At 46.2% G+C, this 16664-nt stretch overlaps 1 protein-coding gene across 3 annotated transcripts in view; it reads left to right on the top strand.

The window, feature by feature from the left end:
- Positions 1 to 16664, top strand: part of LOC100354908 (S-adenosyl-L-methionine-dependent tRNA 4-demethylwyosine synthase TYW1) — a 210166-nt gene that overhangs the window by 70784 nt on the left and 122718 nt on the right. For 2 of the 3 annotated variants that reach the window (XR_011384574.1, XM_070064498.1), the window contains exon 10: positions 2065 to 2183. Coding sequence is in view for 2 of the 3 variants with exons in the window: in XM_070064498.1 (XP_069920599.1) it covers positions 2065 to 2183 (119 nt within the window). In the remaining variant the exon portion in view is untranslated. Of the gene's footprint in view, positions 1 to 2064; positions 2184 to 6538; positions 6649 to 16664 lie in introns of all 3 variants that reach the window. The other variant, XM_070064497.1, reaches the window with a different exon arrangement.

The raw sequence follows: 16664 nt of genomic DNA on the forward strand, positions 1-16664 counted from the left end.
CATAATATCTTTTTCTTTCTTTCTTTTTTTTTTTTTTGACAGACAGTCAGTAAGAGAGAGACAGAGAGAAAGGTCTTCCTTCTGTTGGTTCACTCCCCTAAATGGCTGCTACGGCCATCGTGCTGCGCCGATCCGAAGCCAGGAGCCCGATGCTTCCTCCTGGTCTCCCATGCGGGTGCAGGGCCCAAGGACCTGAGCCATCCTCCACTGCCTTCCCAGGCCACAGCAGAGAGCTGGACTGGAAGAGGGGCAACTGGGACTAGAACCCGGTGCCCAGGATTACCTTTTATAACAAATTGCTGGAGCATTTGGATATCCATGGGCCAAAAAGCAAGCAAGAAAAGTAACCAACCAACCAATTGTAGCCCCCAAAAACGAGTTCTCTTAAACCTCACACCTTACGTAAAAATTAATTCAAAATGGATCATAGATTCAAATGAACTTTATAAAGCGATAGTTTTTAAAGATAAAATCAATTCACACATGTTCTATCCTTGTAACTTTCAGCCCTTTGGTAATCAGTTTGTGAATCCCCTTGGAAAGCTCTCCGTGGTCCTGCAAGGCTGCCCAGGTTGCTGTTCCATCCATCCCTGTTCGTCCATGCTCTGTTCTCTATGTGACCTTTCCTCTGTGCAGGCAGAGAGATCTCGGTCTCTCTTCCTCTTGTTAAGACACTGACAGTCTGGGCTATGACATTAGTGTCCCACACTTGGGACCTCATTTAACCTTTAATTGCCTCCTTAAAGTCTGAATACAGTTGCATTGGAGGTGAGGACATCAGTGTGAGCTGAGGGAAAGCACAGTTTAGTTCATAACAATACATATTAACTTCTCAATAAAAAAGTGTGTGGTTCATCAATGTCGTTTCTCCACTGTCATAGTGTTTGGTGGAAATTACTCTATAGTGTTGGCATTTGGTGGGCTTTTGTTTTTAGTTCCAGTGTCCTTTGCCAGGTTTAAATGTTTTGTATGTCATTTGATATGTTTTGTTAGGAATTGGGAGGATAATTTGTAGGCAGGGTACTCCTCAGCTGTACTTTTCCTTTACTTTCTCTCTCTTGTTTTTAAATTTGTGTACTAACTGTGATGGATAAGGGAACTCCTTTTTCCAGAACAACAACAAAAAATGTAAGTTTATGATCAACTGGTAAAATAATTAAGCTGGTAGGGTTTTGTATAATTTTCTTTCATTGTAGACAGTATTATAATATTAGCACACTGATGTATGTGTGTAAGTGTGTATGTAAAGGCTACCCATCTGTATGTCCTCTTTCATTCTCTTTGCTTGCTATAGCAGTTATTAATTTCATATTATTTCTGTCACTAGGCCAAATCGTCACTACCTCTTGCATAACCTACTCAGGTTTCGCTGCTTTCACTGTTACAGAAATCAAGCTTGTCTTACACAAAGCTTTGGGATGCATCTCTCTGAAGATAACATCAAAAGCTTGATAATATCCTGATTGCAATCATAAGTTGGTCTGAGATAATACCTTCAAATTACCTTCTTACTTACTATCTGTATGGGTTTTCCCCCCTCACATTAAATACTATTCTTTTGGGAATAATCATGCTTATATGCAGACTGCTTGTCCCCTCGGCTGTCTGAAATAGGTTCAAAATGTACCTGTTCAGTTGACAGAAAGTGTCTTCCGGGATTCATTCCATACTCACCCTCCCTTATTCAAAACAGGAATACTTTTGTGTATGAGAACTTCCCCATTTTCTTAGGAGCCTGTCTTATCTATCCCCTGACGTTATATATTGTTGTACTAATATTATTTGAGGCAGTTGAGTAGATTTGAAAACAGAGGCATCAGTGGTTTTCCCTACAGAGCTTTCAGATTTAACGAATCCCAAGTTTATTTCATTGAGTTTTAGAAAATCCAAAGCACTATCAACACACTGTAATGTGAAAATACTAATTTTCTGCATCATGCAGATAACTAGTAGGGGTATTTATGGTTCTAAAACACATGGTTTCTTGTTACAAATGATGCCTTAGTGTTTTCTTTCTTTGCTTTGATGATTTTATTGAAACTCCTTGTTTCTTTCTTGTCACAGTCAATGCTCCGAGGGAGAGGAGGTTGCTATAAACATACATTTTATGGCATTGAAAGCCATCGCTGCATGGAAACCACCCCGAGTCTGGCGTGTGCAAATAAGTGTGTCTTTTGCTGGCGGTAAGCAAAACTTGGTGGCCGTGTGACCAAATATTCCATGAGCTGTAATAACCATTTCTCTTTCTTTAAAGATTTATTTATTTTACTTGAAAGTCACAGTTACACAGAGAGGGAGGGAGAAGCAGAGAGAGAGAGAGAGAGGTCCTCCATCCACTGGTTCACTCCCCAATTGGCCGCACCAGCTGGAACTGCGCCGATCCGAAGCCAGGAGCCAGGAGCTTCCTCCAGGTTTCCCACGCAGGAGCAGGGGCCCAAGGACTTGGGCCATAGCAGAGAGCTGGATCGGAAGTGGAGCAGCCGGGGCTCGAACCGGCACCCATATGGGATGCTGGCACTACTGGTAGCAACTTTACACCACAAAGCCAGCCCCTATAGTAACCAATTTCTGCCCAACACACATTCACTTCTGTAATTAATTCTCTGTTTTTTTTAAATTTCAATTGAAAATCTGTTTCTTTGAAAGGCTTAGTGACAGAGACAGACAGAGGTTTCCTGCCAGTTGGGTTTTTTTTTTTTTTTTTTTTTTTTTTGACAGGCAGAGTGGACAGTGAGAGAGAGAGACAGAGAGAAAGGTCTTCCTTTGCCGATGGTTCACCCTCCAATGGCCGCTGCGGCCGGCGCACCGCGCTGATCCGATGGCAGGAGCCAGGAGCCAGGTGCTTTTCCTGGTCTCCCATGGGGTGCAGGGCCCAAGCACCTGGGCCATCCTCCACTGCACTCCCTGGCCACAGCAGAGAGCTGGCCTGGAAGAGGGGCAACCGGGACAGAATCCGGCGCCCCGACCGGGACTAGAACCCAGTGTGCCGGCGCCGCAAGGCGGAGGATTAGCCTAGTGAGCCGCGGCGCCAGCCTGCCTGTTGGTTTACTCTCTACATGTCTACAACAGCTGGGACTGGGCCAGGCCAAAGCCAGGAGCTTCAAAATCATTCCTGGTCTTCCATGAAGTTGGCAGGGACCTAACTGCGTGAGGTATCACCATCGCCTCTTATTTTTTTATTTTTTTTAATTTTTTTTTTTTATTTTTTGACAGGCAGAGTGGACAGTGAGAGGGAGAGACAGAGAAAGGTCGTCCTTTTGCCGTTGGTTCACCCTCCAATGGCCGCCGCGGCCGGCGTGCTGCATCCGGCATACTGCGCTGATCCGATGGCAGGAGCCAGGTACTTACCCTGGTCTCCCATGGCATGCAGGGCCCAAGGACTTGGGCCATCCTCCACTGCACTCCTTGGCCACAGCAGAGAGCTGGCCTGGAAGAGGGACAACCGGGACAGAATCCGGCGCCGCGACCGGGACTAGAACCCGGCGTGCCGGCGCTGCAAGGCGGAGGATTAGCCTAGTGAGCCATGGTGCTGGCACCATCGCCTCTTAGTTGTGCATTAGCAGGAAGCTGGAATCAGCAGCAGAGCTGGGGACTCAAATCCCAGCATTCTGACATGTGATGTGCGCATCCCAAGCGGCTTCTTAATACTATACCAAATGACAATTCCTATTTTAAATGTTACATATAATTTAGATTCGGGAAGTGCTTTTTACTGTTGGTTTTCAACTAAATTACATTTCAACTGTGTTGTTCTAGAACATGATCCCTATGATGTAAATTATTGTTTTCTTCTTTTGTTCTTGCTACTCACTCATCTTTCTGCTTCCCTGGCAACTACTTGCTCTTCAGCTCCTCAGTCCACTCTCTCGAGGCCAACTCGTATCTCCATTACCACTCACTGTATGCTCAGTCATGGCTCCCCTACTCTCAGGTCCAAAGAGGTGACTTGATTATCTCCACTGAATTCCAGCAAAGCATTCTGGACAAGAAAGACCCCATCTTCTGTGGGATTCAGATGTGCCAGTCTTTTCGAGTCCTTCTGTGTCCTGACCCCAGCCGCCCTTGAATCCTTTCTTCCCAGGTTCCCTTTAGCTCTTCTGTGGCTTGTTCTTTAACTGACGCTTTCCCGCTGGCTCCCTTTGACCGGCTGTTATCACTGCATTATGGCGGTAGGCGTGGTATACCCTCGCCGTGGCTTCATTGCTTCCTGTAGTCTGACGCTTAAATACCTCATTCCAAATCCCAGTCTCTCCTCTGAGTTTTCATTCTTCATTTCCAGCTGCCTGTGGGATTTATTCTGTGTGATAACCCACAGGTGCTCCGAGCCTAGCTTCCTTATGATGGAATTTATTATGCTCTGTGTTACCCATTCTTCCTCTTTGGGGTAATGGCACCATTAGCTATCTAATGGCCTAGGCTGGAAATTTCTTCCTTTCTGTAACTCACTGTATCCATTTTCTTACCCGGCTGGTTCTCATCATTTCTCCCTGTAACAACTGAAGTGATTTAATACTTTCCAGCCTGTGTCTTACTCTATCTTCATATTGGTGGAGAATTTTAACTCTTTTTTTAGAAAATGCATAAAATATATTTTAAAGATTTATTTACTTATTTGAAAGGCAGAAAAACAAAGCAGGAGAGATAGAAAGGGAGACAAAGAGAGAGAGAGAGATCTCCCATCTGTTAGTTGACTCCCCAAATGACCACGGCAGCCAGGTGTGGGCCAACTTGAATCCAAGGGTCAGAAATTCCGTCTTTGTCTCCCACATAGGTGGCAGAGGCCCAAGCACCTCGGCTGTCTTTTGCTACTTTCCAAGACACTTGAGCAGGGAGCTAAATCGGAAGTGGAGCATCTAAGCTTGCAACCAGCACTCTGTTATGGGATGATGGTGTAGCAAGTGGTGACCTAACCTGCTGTGCCATATTGCTAGCCCAATAACATGTATCTTTAAAAACACTGCATTATTTTGAGTTTGATTTTCTTTCTTTCTTTTTCTGTTTTTTTTTGACAGGCAGAGTGGAAAGTGAGAGAGAGAGAGAGACAGAGAGGAAGGTCTTCCTTTGCCGTTGGTTCACCCTCCAATGGCCGCTGCAGCCGGCACGCTGCAGCCAGCATGCTGCAGCCAGCATACCGCACTGATCCAAAGCCAGGAACCAGGTGCTTCTCCTGGTCTCCCAGGTGGGTGCAGGGCCCAAGGACTTGGGCCATCCTCCACTGCACTCCCTGGCCACAGCAGAGAGCTGGCCTGGAAGAGGGGCAACCGGGACAGAATCCGGCACCCCGACCGGGACTAGAACCCAGTGTACCGGCACCGCAGGCGGAGGATTAGCCTATTGAGCCGCGGCGCCGGCCTGGGTAGCAAGTTTCAATTCAGACCTTGGAAAGTATTGGAGAAAGACATGTGGAGACTTCTCAAGGAGATTCAGAAATTTACTGGTGAGATACAGGAACATAGCAAGAGAGTGGATCCTTGTGAGTGGAGCTGGACCAGCAAAACACTTGAATGAAAAGGAGAAGTGCAGTGATAGACATCATTTACTATCCACACTTACTGATTTAGAATGCGACTTTTCCACATGTGTTGATTGCAGAAAGTGCCAGGCCAGGGCCACACTTGTGTTTTCTCCTGTTGAACAGAGTGAAACAAAACACCCATTCTCATGAGCTCCTTGATTGATTGCTGTCTCCCCATTCTTGCTCCATAGGGGATGTAGGCAAAACATTTTCAAGTGGAGTTTCTTTCCCCTCCCAAGGCTTAAAACCAGAGGCCCTCTTTCTCAAAGAAATTTCTCATAAGATTTCCAAGTGTAGGTTCGAACTCTCCTGACACCCATTTTATGACATGTTGACTTAGACGGTGTTAATGTGGTGGTGACAGATTGCTTTGTGTTTGCATATATGTGCAGTTAACATGGTTTTATAAAAGCAGGAGGGGGGGCAGGTGCTGTGGTGTAGTAGGCTAATTCTTCACCTGTGGCACCAGCATCCCATATGGGCACCAGTTCTAGTCCTGGCTTCTCCTCTTCCAATCCAACTCTCTGCTGTGGCTTAGGAAAGCAGTAGAAGATGGCCCAAGTGCTTGGACCCCTGCACCCATGTGGGAGACCGGGAAGAAGCTCCTGGCTCCTGGCTTGGAATCTGAATCAGGCTAGCTCCTGCTTTTGATGCCATTTGGGGAGTGAATCAACAGATGGAAGACTTTTCTCTCTGTCTCTCTCTCTCTCTCTCTCTGTAACTCTACCTCTCAAATAAATAAACAAAAATTTACCAAAAAAAAAAAAGCATGAGTGAATGTTCTGTCACCTCAATCAGGGGCTAGAGGCTGGAGCCTGAACAGAGATGTTGAAGGACTTCTCTGTCCTCCCCTTTCTGTTTGGTGTCATGACTTAAAGTAAGTAGGAAAATATTGCTCTAAACAGATGAGCTCCGAGGAGGAAAGCAGTCCAGACGTTGTGGTTTTACAGAGCACCTTGTGTCCTATGACTAGCCAAGTTCTCATGGTAAGGAGTCCTTCAGAACTTTGCGTCTTGTTCCCAGGCATCACACCAATCCTGTGGGCACTGAGTGGCAGTGGAAGATGGACCCGCCTGAAATGATCTTAAAGGAAGCCATCGAAAACCATCAGAACATGATTAAACAGTTTAGAGGTATTTATCTCCCCTCTACAAGGAATGGTAATGCCCATTAGTAGCTGGAATCAAATTAACAGAGGAATCGCTGCTTTGGTGAGATTTTTTTCCCACTGGCAAATTTTACTGTAATGGAGTGAAAACTTTTGGAAATATTAATGAGTATTTTAACCTTTTTAGCTTTTATGTCCTGTATAATGGAGGAACTCCAAATTTAATCCAAAGCTTAGCAGTGTATAATATGGTGCATTCAACCTGTAACTTTTGCCTGGGAATTGGTCACTGGCCCTCCATAAACACTTTGTCTTGGTGAGTACAGAACAACCCTGTGAATGCATTGGAAATTTTAGGTCATTTGAAATTAAGTAATTCTTAATAAGACAGTGTTGGAAAAGCATTTTTGAATGAATGCCTTATGAAAAAGGACGAGCCACCGCCGCGGCTCAATAGGCTAATCCTCTGCCTGCGGCGCTGGCACCCCAGGTTCTAGTCCCGGTCGGGGCGCTGGATTCTGTCCTGGTTGCTCCTCTTCCAAGCCAGCTCTCTGCTGTGGCCAGGGAGTGCAGTGGAGGATGGCCCAAGTGCTTGGGCCTTGCACCCACATGGGAGACCAGGAGGAAGCTCCTGGCTCCTGCCATCGGATCAACGTGGTGCGCCGGCCGCAGTGGCCATTGGAGGGTGAACCAACGGCAAAAGGAAGACCTTTCTCTCTGTCTCTCTCACTGTCTACTCTGCCTGTCAAAAAAATTAAAAAAAAAAAAAAAGGACAGATAACTAATTCAAATGTCTTCCACCTAATCCACAGTAGTTAGAGTCCAACTAGAATTTCCTGATCCATTTCTGTCTCATACTTAGGATATTTGACTTCACCAGAGATAACAGGTTCTCAAACTTTTTCATGCATCGGAATCTCCTAGAGGGCTTGTTAAAACACAGACTGCTGACCTGACTTCCCCAGCGATGGACTCAAGAAGTCTAAGGGCGATCCCAGGAATGCGGGTTTCTAACAGATTTCCAGATGTTTTGGTGTTGAATTAGGGACCACATTTTGACAATTGCTCTTGCAGATAGATGTGGTTGACCAAAAAAGTGATAGCTTTTATAAAGTGACAGCTACAGATAATGAATTGAAATTGTTAGATTCCGGCCAACGTCGTGGCTCACTAGGCTATTCCTATGTCTGCGGTGCTGGCACCCCAGGTTCTAGTCCCGGTTGGGGTGCCGGATTCTGTCCCGGTTGCCCCTCTTCCAGGCCAGCTCTCTGCTGTGGCCCAGGAGTGCAGTGGAGGATGGCCCAAGTGCTTGGGCCCTGCACCCCATGGGAGACCAGGAGGAGGCACCTGGCTCCTGGCTTTGGATCAGTACAGCACGCCAGCCATGGCGAACATTTGGGGAGTGAACCAATGGAAGGAAGACCTTTCTCTATCTCTCACTGTCTAACTCTGCCTGTCAAAAAAAAAAAAAAAAAAAGACATTTGTCAGGATTCCTTCTTGTTCTGAGGTCAGTCTTTGTCCAGTTATAGCCTTATGCTGATGGGATGAGTCTTATCCACATCTCAGAGGTAATGTGCTTAAAACAAAGTCCTCCAATTTAAATATTAATCTTGTCCAAGAAACAGGAACATTCAGAGTAATATCTAACCAAGTATCTATTTAGGCACTGCGGCCCAACCAAGCTGATGCATGAAATTAACTATCTTAACTGTCACGAGAAGCAAGAAATGCCGGTAATTTTATCTTTATGTTCTATTAGATTTATTTTTGGCTCAGTACCTAAAGACTCAGTCGAATCCTGAAATAATGGGCCAATGACTGAGGCTGTGTGTGTCCTGGACATCCGGGAACTCCCCTGCTGGACTGTGTCCCTGGCAGTTTGTATGGGCAGCATGTAGCCTCAAGGCATAGATATTCAGGCCGGCGCCTCAGCTCACTAGGCTAATCCTCCGCCTTGCGCTGCCGGCACACCAGGTTCTAGTCCCGGTCAGGGCACCGGATTCTGTCCTGGTTGCTCCTCTTCCAGGCCAGCTCTCTGCTATGGCCCGGGATTGCAGTGGAGGATGGCCCAAGTGCTTGGGCCCTGCACCCCATGGGAGACCAGGAGAAGCACCTGGCTCCTGCCTTCGGATCAGCGCGGTGTGCCGGCCACAGTGCGCCGTCCGTGGCGGCCATTGGAGGGTGAACCAACGGCAAAGGAAGACCTTCCTCTCTGTCTCTCTCTATCTCTCACTGTCCACTCTGCCTGTAAAAAAAAAAAAAAAAGGCATAGATATTCATTCATTTCTCCATTCTGAGATTCCCTGGATTCAGAAAGTCAACCAGAGTTTTGATAGTAATTTTTCTGACAGGAGTATTTTCACAAATGCACTTTATATGGAAATAAGTCATGAGGTCAGCATTGTCCATGTTAACAACATGTGTTTGGTGAGTTCAGTGAGTGTCTGATCTCCGTTGTCTGCCAGACTTTTTTGAGAAGCTGTCTTGTGCAGAGAAGTGCATCTGCCTAGTGACTCTGGTCTTGCTTTAAGCCATAGGCATCTCAGATGTTTAGTTTTCAGGTTCCCATGGTGTAAGAACTATGAGGATGGCTGGCACCTCGGCTCACTAGGCTAATCCTCCGCCTTGCGGCGCCAGCACACCGGGTTCTAGTCCCAGTCGGGGCACCAGATTCTGTTCCAGTTGCCCCTCTTCCAGGCCAGCTCTCTGCTGTGGCCAGGGAGTGCACATGGGAGACCAGGAGAAGCACGTGGCTCCTGGCTTTGGATCAGCGCAGCGCAGTGGCCATTGGAGGGTGAACCAGCGGTAAAAGGAAGACCTTTCTGTCTGTCTCCTTTCTCACTGACCACTTTGTCTGTCAAAAAATAAATAAATAAATAAATAAATAAATAAATAAAAGAACTATGAGGGTTTTAAAGTGTCTGTTGTCTTGTAGGGGGCACTGATAAGACTCAGGAATGCAGAAGGGAAGAGTGGAGCCTGTCTGGGGCAGGTGAACCCTGAGTAGGAGTTAGAATGCATAAACGGGCAGGCATGTGCTCTGGAAATCTAACAACTGCCACCAATGGTTTATTCTTAATAACCAGTCTTTATAGAGTATCTACTTTACACTGGTAGTCCTCACAGAGAATTTTTTTTTAATGCCTTAGATTGGTTGACTTGACAAAATGTTACCATGTCAGCAAAATATATTTAATCAACTTTAAATTCACAAGAAAAACTTTCAAAGTGGAACTGGTTGGTATTTGTGCATTGATACATTTCACGTTAGCAAAACAGGTTTTCCTGAAACTAGTAGAAAACAAGTGTATATGTCCAGCACTGCAGCTCAATAGGCTAATCCTCCACCTACAGCGCCGGCACACCGGGTTCTAGTCCTGGTCAGGGCGCCGGATTCTGTCCCGGTTGCCCCTCTTCCAGGCCAGCTCTCTGCTGTGGCCAGGGAGTGCAGTGGAGGATGGCCCAAGTGCTTGGGCCCTGCACCCCATGGGAGACCAGGAGAAGCACCTGGCTCCTGGCTTCAGATCAGCGCGGTGCATTGGCTGCAGCGCACTGGCCGCAGTGGCCATTGGGGGGTGAACCAACGGTAAAAGGAAGACCTTTCTCTCTGTCTCTCTCTTTCTCACTGTCCACTCTGCCTGGGGGGGGGGGGGGGGGTGTATAACATTGCTTCAGAAAGTTCATGGAAAATATGCATTATCTTTTTTAAAATAATTATTTATTAGAGAAAGAGAGATCTCCCTTCTGCTGGGTCACTCCCCAAATGCCATCAACAACCAGGGCTGGGCAAGGCTGAAACCAGGAGCCAGGAAGTCAGTCCAGTCTCCCATGTCAGTGGCAGGACTCAAACACCTGAGCCCTCACCTGCTGCCTCCCAGGAGGCACGTTAGCAGGATGCTAGAAAGCAGCAGCAGAGCCGGGATGCGCAGCTGGTCGCTTCAAATGGGGTATGAGTTTCCCAAGTGGTCCCTTAACCTTTAGGCCAAATAGTCACTCCAGCAATTATCTTTTAATTCAATTTATCCAAATTAACTTTAAAAAAGATTTATTGGTTTATTTGAAAGGCAGAATGAAAGGGGGAGGGAGAGACAGAGAGATTGTCTGTGTGCTGATTTACTTTTGAAGTGACCGCACAGCTTGGGCTAGGCCAGGCCGAAGCCAGGGTCCAGGGACTCCGTCCAGGTCGTCCACATGTGGGTCTCTCACATGGGTGGCAGGCACTCGGGTGCTTGAGCCATCATCTGCTGCTTCCCAGGCTCGTTAGCAGAAGCTGGATCAGAGGCAGAGTACCTGAGACTCGAACTGGCACTCTCATATGAAATGCAAGTATCCCAAGCAGCAGTCTAACCCACTGTGCCACAAACTGCCCTGTTCATGAACTTTCTGAAGCCCACTTGTATATTTGAAGGTGTGGTGGGGTAGTCAGGCCACCACATGGGCATAAGGGAGCTATCATTCATTTTGTATTTTCACAATGAATGAGCTTGTCCTTAATTTTCAGTTTCTGGTTACTTTATAATGCTTTACACTTCATTCTGAGCCTAAACAAGCTGTTACTTTTTGAAAATCTGCCTTATTGCTATAATAGTCACAGGAAATCTTACTGTAAAACTATAGTGTTAAAAAAGCAAAAAGCAAGCATCCTAATTATTAATGAGTACAATATGTAATTCAAGGGTGAAATACTACTTATTAATTAGCATACTTCGTAGTTACTTACACTAAAGTTTTATGTTTCATGGACCTGGGTTCCTCCTGTAGTAAGTAAAACCTCCGTTTTCTTGAAGATTTGGATGTAAATAAAACAGGTCACCATCTTCTCTGAATGTCATGGCCACAGAGTAAGGCGAGTGCAGCTGCTGCTTCACGCATACGGGCACGTCACTCCAGTTCTGAACCCAGTGTTCCCGCCCCGGTGTGGGTCTGACGTGGATCGCACTCTTGAATTCTAGAAATGTAGTCCCAGATCTCTTTTCAGCCCCCTGGAAGGGAGTCTGTTCTCTGGCTTCCCCAAATCTCATCTCCTCAGTGGAGATTGGCCCAGGGGAGTGGCTTTTTCTTCTGTAGGAACTTGCCCACGTGCAGGTGCCCTACTGGAAGCTACTTCCTCTTTCATTTCGTTCACACCTATGTGGGCGGTTTCCTATTAGAGCCATTATACTATCATATTACTCTATTTCCCAGGGATCTTAGGGACCAGCACTGTGGCATAGTGGGCTGAGCCCCCGCTGGCAGTACCAGCACCCCTTTTGGGCACCGGTTGTGTCCCAGCTGCTCCTCTTCCGATCCAGCTCTCTGCTATGGCCTGGGAAAGCAGTAGAAGATGGCCCAAGTCCTTGGGCTCCTGTACCCTTGTGGGAGACCCAGAGGAAGCTCATGGCTCCTAGCTTTGGACAGGCTCAGCTCTGGCCCTTGTGGCTATCTGGGGAATGAGCCAGATGGAAGACCCCTCTCTCTGTCTCTCCCCTCTCTCTTTAACTCTGCCTCTGAAATAAAGAAGTAAAAAGTCTTAAGAAAATCTTTTAAAAAATATGTGTCTGTGTAAATACAAATTTCAGGCCTAAAAAATGCTTAGGAGCAAAATTCTTTTATAAATTGACAATCAAGTCTTTGTAGTAATTTCTGATGACTCTTTTTTTCTGTGCTGTCTGTTGTTACATTCCCTTTTTCATCTCTGATTTTATTTATTTGGGTCTTTTCTCCTTTTTTTAGTTAGTTGGGCCAATGGGGTGTCAATTTTGCTTATTTTTTCAAAAAACCAGCTCTTCATTTGGCTGATCTTTTGTAATTTTTTTTGGATTCAATTCTGTTTATTTCTTCTCTAATTTTAATTATTTCTTCTCTACTAGTTTTGGGTCTGGTTTGCTGCAGTTTTTCTAGATCCTTGAGATGCATTGATAACTCATTTGTTTGGTGCCTTTCCAATTTCTTGATGTAGGCACCTATTGATATAAACTTTCCTCTTAACACTGCTTTTGCTGTATCCCATAAGTTTTGATATGTTCTGCTGTTATCCTTATTTACTTCCAGAAAGTTTTTGATTTCTTCTATGACCCAGTGTTCATTCAGGAGCATGTTGTTCAGTCTCCATGTGTTTGCATATGCTCTAGGGATTCCTGAGTTGCTAATTTCCAGCTTTATTCCGTTGTGGTCTGAGAAGATGCATGGTATGTTTTCTATTCTCCTGAATTTGCTGAAACTTGCTTTATGGCCTAGTATATGGTCAATCCTAGAATAGGTTCCATGTACTTCTGAGAAGAATGTGTATTCTTTAAGTGTAGGATGAAAAGTTCTGTAGATACCTGTTAGATCCATTTGGGCTATAGTATTCAATTAAATCTGCTGTTTCCTTGTTGATCTTCTTTCTGGTTGATCTGTCTGTTGCTGAAAGTGGAGTAATGACGTCCCCCAATACTATTGTATTGGAGTCTAAGTCTCCCTTTAAGTTCCTTAACATATTTTTTAAATAACCCTGTGCCCTGTAGTTAGGTGCATATGCGTTTATAATAGTTACATCTTCCTGTTGAATTGATCCCTTAATCATTATATAGTGCCCCCTCTTTGTCTCTCTTAACAGTTTTTGTGTTAAAGTTTATTTTGTCTGATATTAAGATGGCTACGCCCGCTCTTTTTTGATTTTTGTTGGCATGGTATATCTTTTTCCAACCTTTCACTTTCAGTCTGCATGCATCTTTGTTGGAAAGATGTGTTTCTTGTTTGCAACAAATAGATGGGTTTTGTTTTTTAATCCATTCAGCCAGTCTGTGTCTTTTAACTGGAGAGTTGAGGCCATTTACATTCAGTGTGACTATTGATAAGTAGTGACTTTGCCCTGCCATTTTCCCAAAGATACTTCTAATATATGCTTTGAACTTCCTGTGATCTTTTACTAGAGATGACTTTCAGAGACTTGAAGTCATTTCCTTCTTGCTGTGTCACACTCTGGCTATCTCAGAGACAGCTCTTTAATCCTTTTCTTTCCTGTGGCCGGGAGTCCCTTGTTTCTGGTGTGCTTTCCCACCCTGGTTGAAGGATACCTGCTCTATCCCATCGCTCTCATGTGGGTCATCCAGTGAGACTGCCTGCCTAGCCCGTGCAGCAGGTTAGCCTGACTGCTGGCAGGCTCAGGAGCCCCGGACACATTCCCTCACCCCTGCCTTCTGTTGAAGATCCTTGTAATTGCCAATCAGGCAAACTGCTCCTGGGTGTGGCCCAGGCCCACCTGGGAGGTTGCCACAGCCTGCTATGACCTTCAAGCTGATTGAAAAAGCATAGTGGCAGGCCGGCGCCGTGGCTCACTTGGCTAATCCTCCGCCTTGCGGCGCCGGCACACCGGGGTTCTAGTCCCGGTCGGGGCACCGGATTCTGTCCCGGTTGCCCCTCTTCCAGGCCAGCTCTCTGCTGTGGCCAGGGAGTGCAGTGGAGGATGGCCCAAGTGCTTGGGCCCTGCACCCGCATGGGAGACCAGAAGAAGCATCTGGCTCCTGCCTTCGGACCACGCACCAGCTGCGGCTGGCATTGGAGGGTGAACCAATGGCAAAGGAAGACCTTTCTCTCTGTCTCTCTCTCTCACTGTCCACTCTGCCTGTCCAAAAAAAAAAAAAAAAAAAAAAAGGCATAGTGGCACCAAAATTGGCTCTATTCTGTAAGAATTAGTGTTGCCCTGAATTAGCTCCACCCCCCTCTGCCGGCCCTTTAAAAGGTGTGCTTGGTTGTTAATAAAGTGGACAAGTTCACTGAAACTTGTGCCCGGTGCTTCTTGTCCAAGAACGCCATCGCACCACCATCCCACAGTGCACGGGCCTTGCGGGACGAATCTCATTCCGTGTTTCACGATTTTCTCTGTATGGGATAGGGCTGATCCAGAGCGTCTGCTGCTTCTTGTCTTCGAGTTTCCAGCTTCAGCCAAGTGGCAGTCCTGGACAGATTTTGAAGATATCCTCTGTTTTCTAAATGCTTCTCTTCTTGCCCTACTGTTCTCAGTTCTGAGGGCAATCATTCTCTTTTCACTCATTTCACTGAAGCATTAAAAGATCTTTCTTCTTGTGACCTTTATTAGCTTTCCCTCAATACACATGCAGATTAACTTTATATTGATCGAAAGTGGGTCAGAATTTCAGTGCAGCTCAGCATGGTTTCAGAACGCTGCCTGCCGCCTGCCAGGTCCCACCCTGACAGGAAGAATCGGTTCTCCGAAAGAAGGGTTTTCTCTGCTCCCTGTCCCGTCCATTCAGCAAACATCACGCGAGGGAACAGGTTGGCAGGAGCGCCCTGGGTCCTGAAGATGCAAAGATGAAAAAGCCATCGCCTGTTTCAGGGTGTTCAGGGCCTCCAGCAGATGGCTTTCACGGGGAGGTCCTGCTCATTGTTTTCTAAAACTTCTTTATTGAAAAAAAAAAAAAAAAACCTCTCACAGTGAAGCAGCCACATGGAAGGATTCTTGGGGAGATCTTTGCCAGAAATTATATTGTTAAGAGAACAAAGAAGACAGTTTTCTTAAAAAATAAATAAAAGATGTATTTGTTTATTGTAAAAGGCAGAGTGATAGAAAGAGACAGACCAAGAGAAAGAGCTCATCTGCTGGTTAATTTCCTAGATGGCTGCAAAAATCCGGAGCTGCCCAGCCAGGAGTCAGGAGCTCCATCTGGGTCTCCCATGGTGGGCGGTGGGAAAACAAGACTTGAACCAGCATCTGCTGCCTCCCGGCCCATTAGCAGGAAGGTGGACTGGAAATGGAGGCGGGACTGCACCCCAGGCACCCTGACATGGGATGCAGGTGTCCCAAGAAGTGACCTAACCCGCTGTGCCACAACGCCTTCCCCAGAACGCTTCCTGGTTAGCCCAAACCTTAGGGATGGGAGTGCTATTTGAACAATATGTCATGCGAGTGCATTATTTGATTTATTGCTGTGACCCAAAGAGAAAAGTTCTGGAATCCTCCTGCATCCTTGCTTTGGCTTCGTTATGATCTATAAAGTGTGTGCCTCTTAGTCTAGTGGCTGCAGTTGTGATGATCCGTGATCAGAGAGCTGTTCGCGGTAAGAGAAATGTGAGAAAATTTGTTAGACAGGAAAACATCAAAAATCAGCATAACAGAGCGGAGTTTGATTGTTGAAAGGGCTAAGGTTTGGGAAACATGGAGAGAACAGCTTGCGTGTGTGTGTGTGTGTGTGTGTGTGTATGCACATTTCACACTGTAGGAAGCAGCACCAGGGACTTGCTACTGAATGCGACACCTGCTGTTGCCTGGACTGGCTCTTCCGGCTCTAGGACTTCTTCCCTATTAGAAGCTGACAGGCTGTTTTATTTTCCGACATATTTGATGTCAGTAAAACATGGGCTTGAATCTCTGGTTTTTTTTTTTGGTTAGGGCTGGGGACGGAGGAGGATCACTGCAGTGGTCCATGGCAGTGGGTCCGGAGTGGAGACCTACTTTATGAAGAGGAGGAGTGTGCTTCCACCCATCCTTCCTCATCTCTTTTGGAAGAATCAGGATAATTTTCAAATCCCGGCATTGATTATTGTAGAAGTTTTACTCACAGAGCTTTGTATGTGTGTTTGATTGTGGTGCTTTGTTCAGATGTTTAAATGAGTGCCTGTGGCCATGGTAGCTTCAGGAATGGCTCTAGAAAAGCTGGCACTCGATCTCTTTACCTTCCTGGGAGCTCCATGGTGGCATCGTTTGCTGGCCCCACTTCCCCCGCCCAGAACTGAGAGCCCTAGAAGTCTGTGCTTGGTCCTCTCTGTCTGTACTCACCGCTTTGATGATCTCGCTCAGCCCGGGGATGGAAATGTCACCCACTTCCCAAAATGTTGCCTCCCATACCTTTCTCCTGGGATCCAGTGTGTGTCCAGATTAGATGAACAGATGCCAGAGTTTGGATGGCGCGCCCAAGCCACGTACAGCCCTCCCTCAATGCCTCTTACCCCCAAGGCTCTCTTTGTTTCCATGGGTGGCAGTTCTGTTGCTCAGACCAATATCTTTATAGAAATCAGCAGCACCTGTCCTTCTCACACCCTGCATCCAATCCATTAGAAAA

Source organism: Oryctolagus cuniculus, chromosome 19 (genome assembly GCF_964237555.1).
Source record: "Oryctolagus cuniculus chromosome 19, mOryCun1.1, whole genome shotgun sequence".
Classification (NCBI taxonomy): domain Eukaryota; kingdom Metazoa; phylum Chordata; class Mammalia; order Lagomorpha; family Leporidae; genus Oryctolagus; species Oryctolagus cuniculus.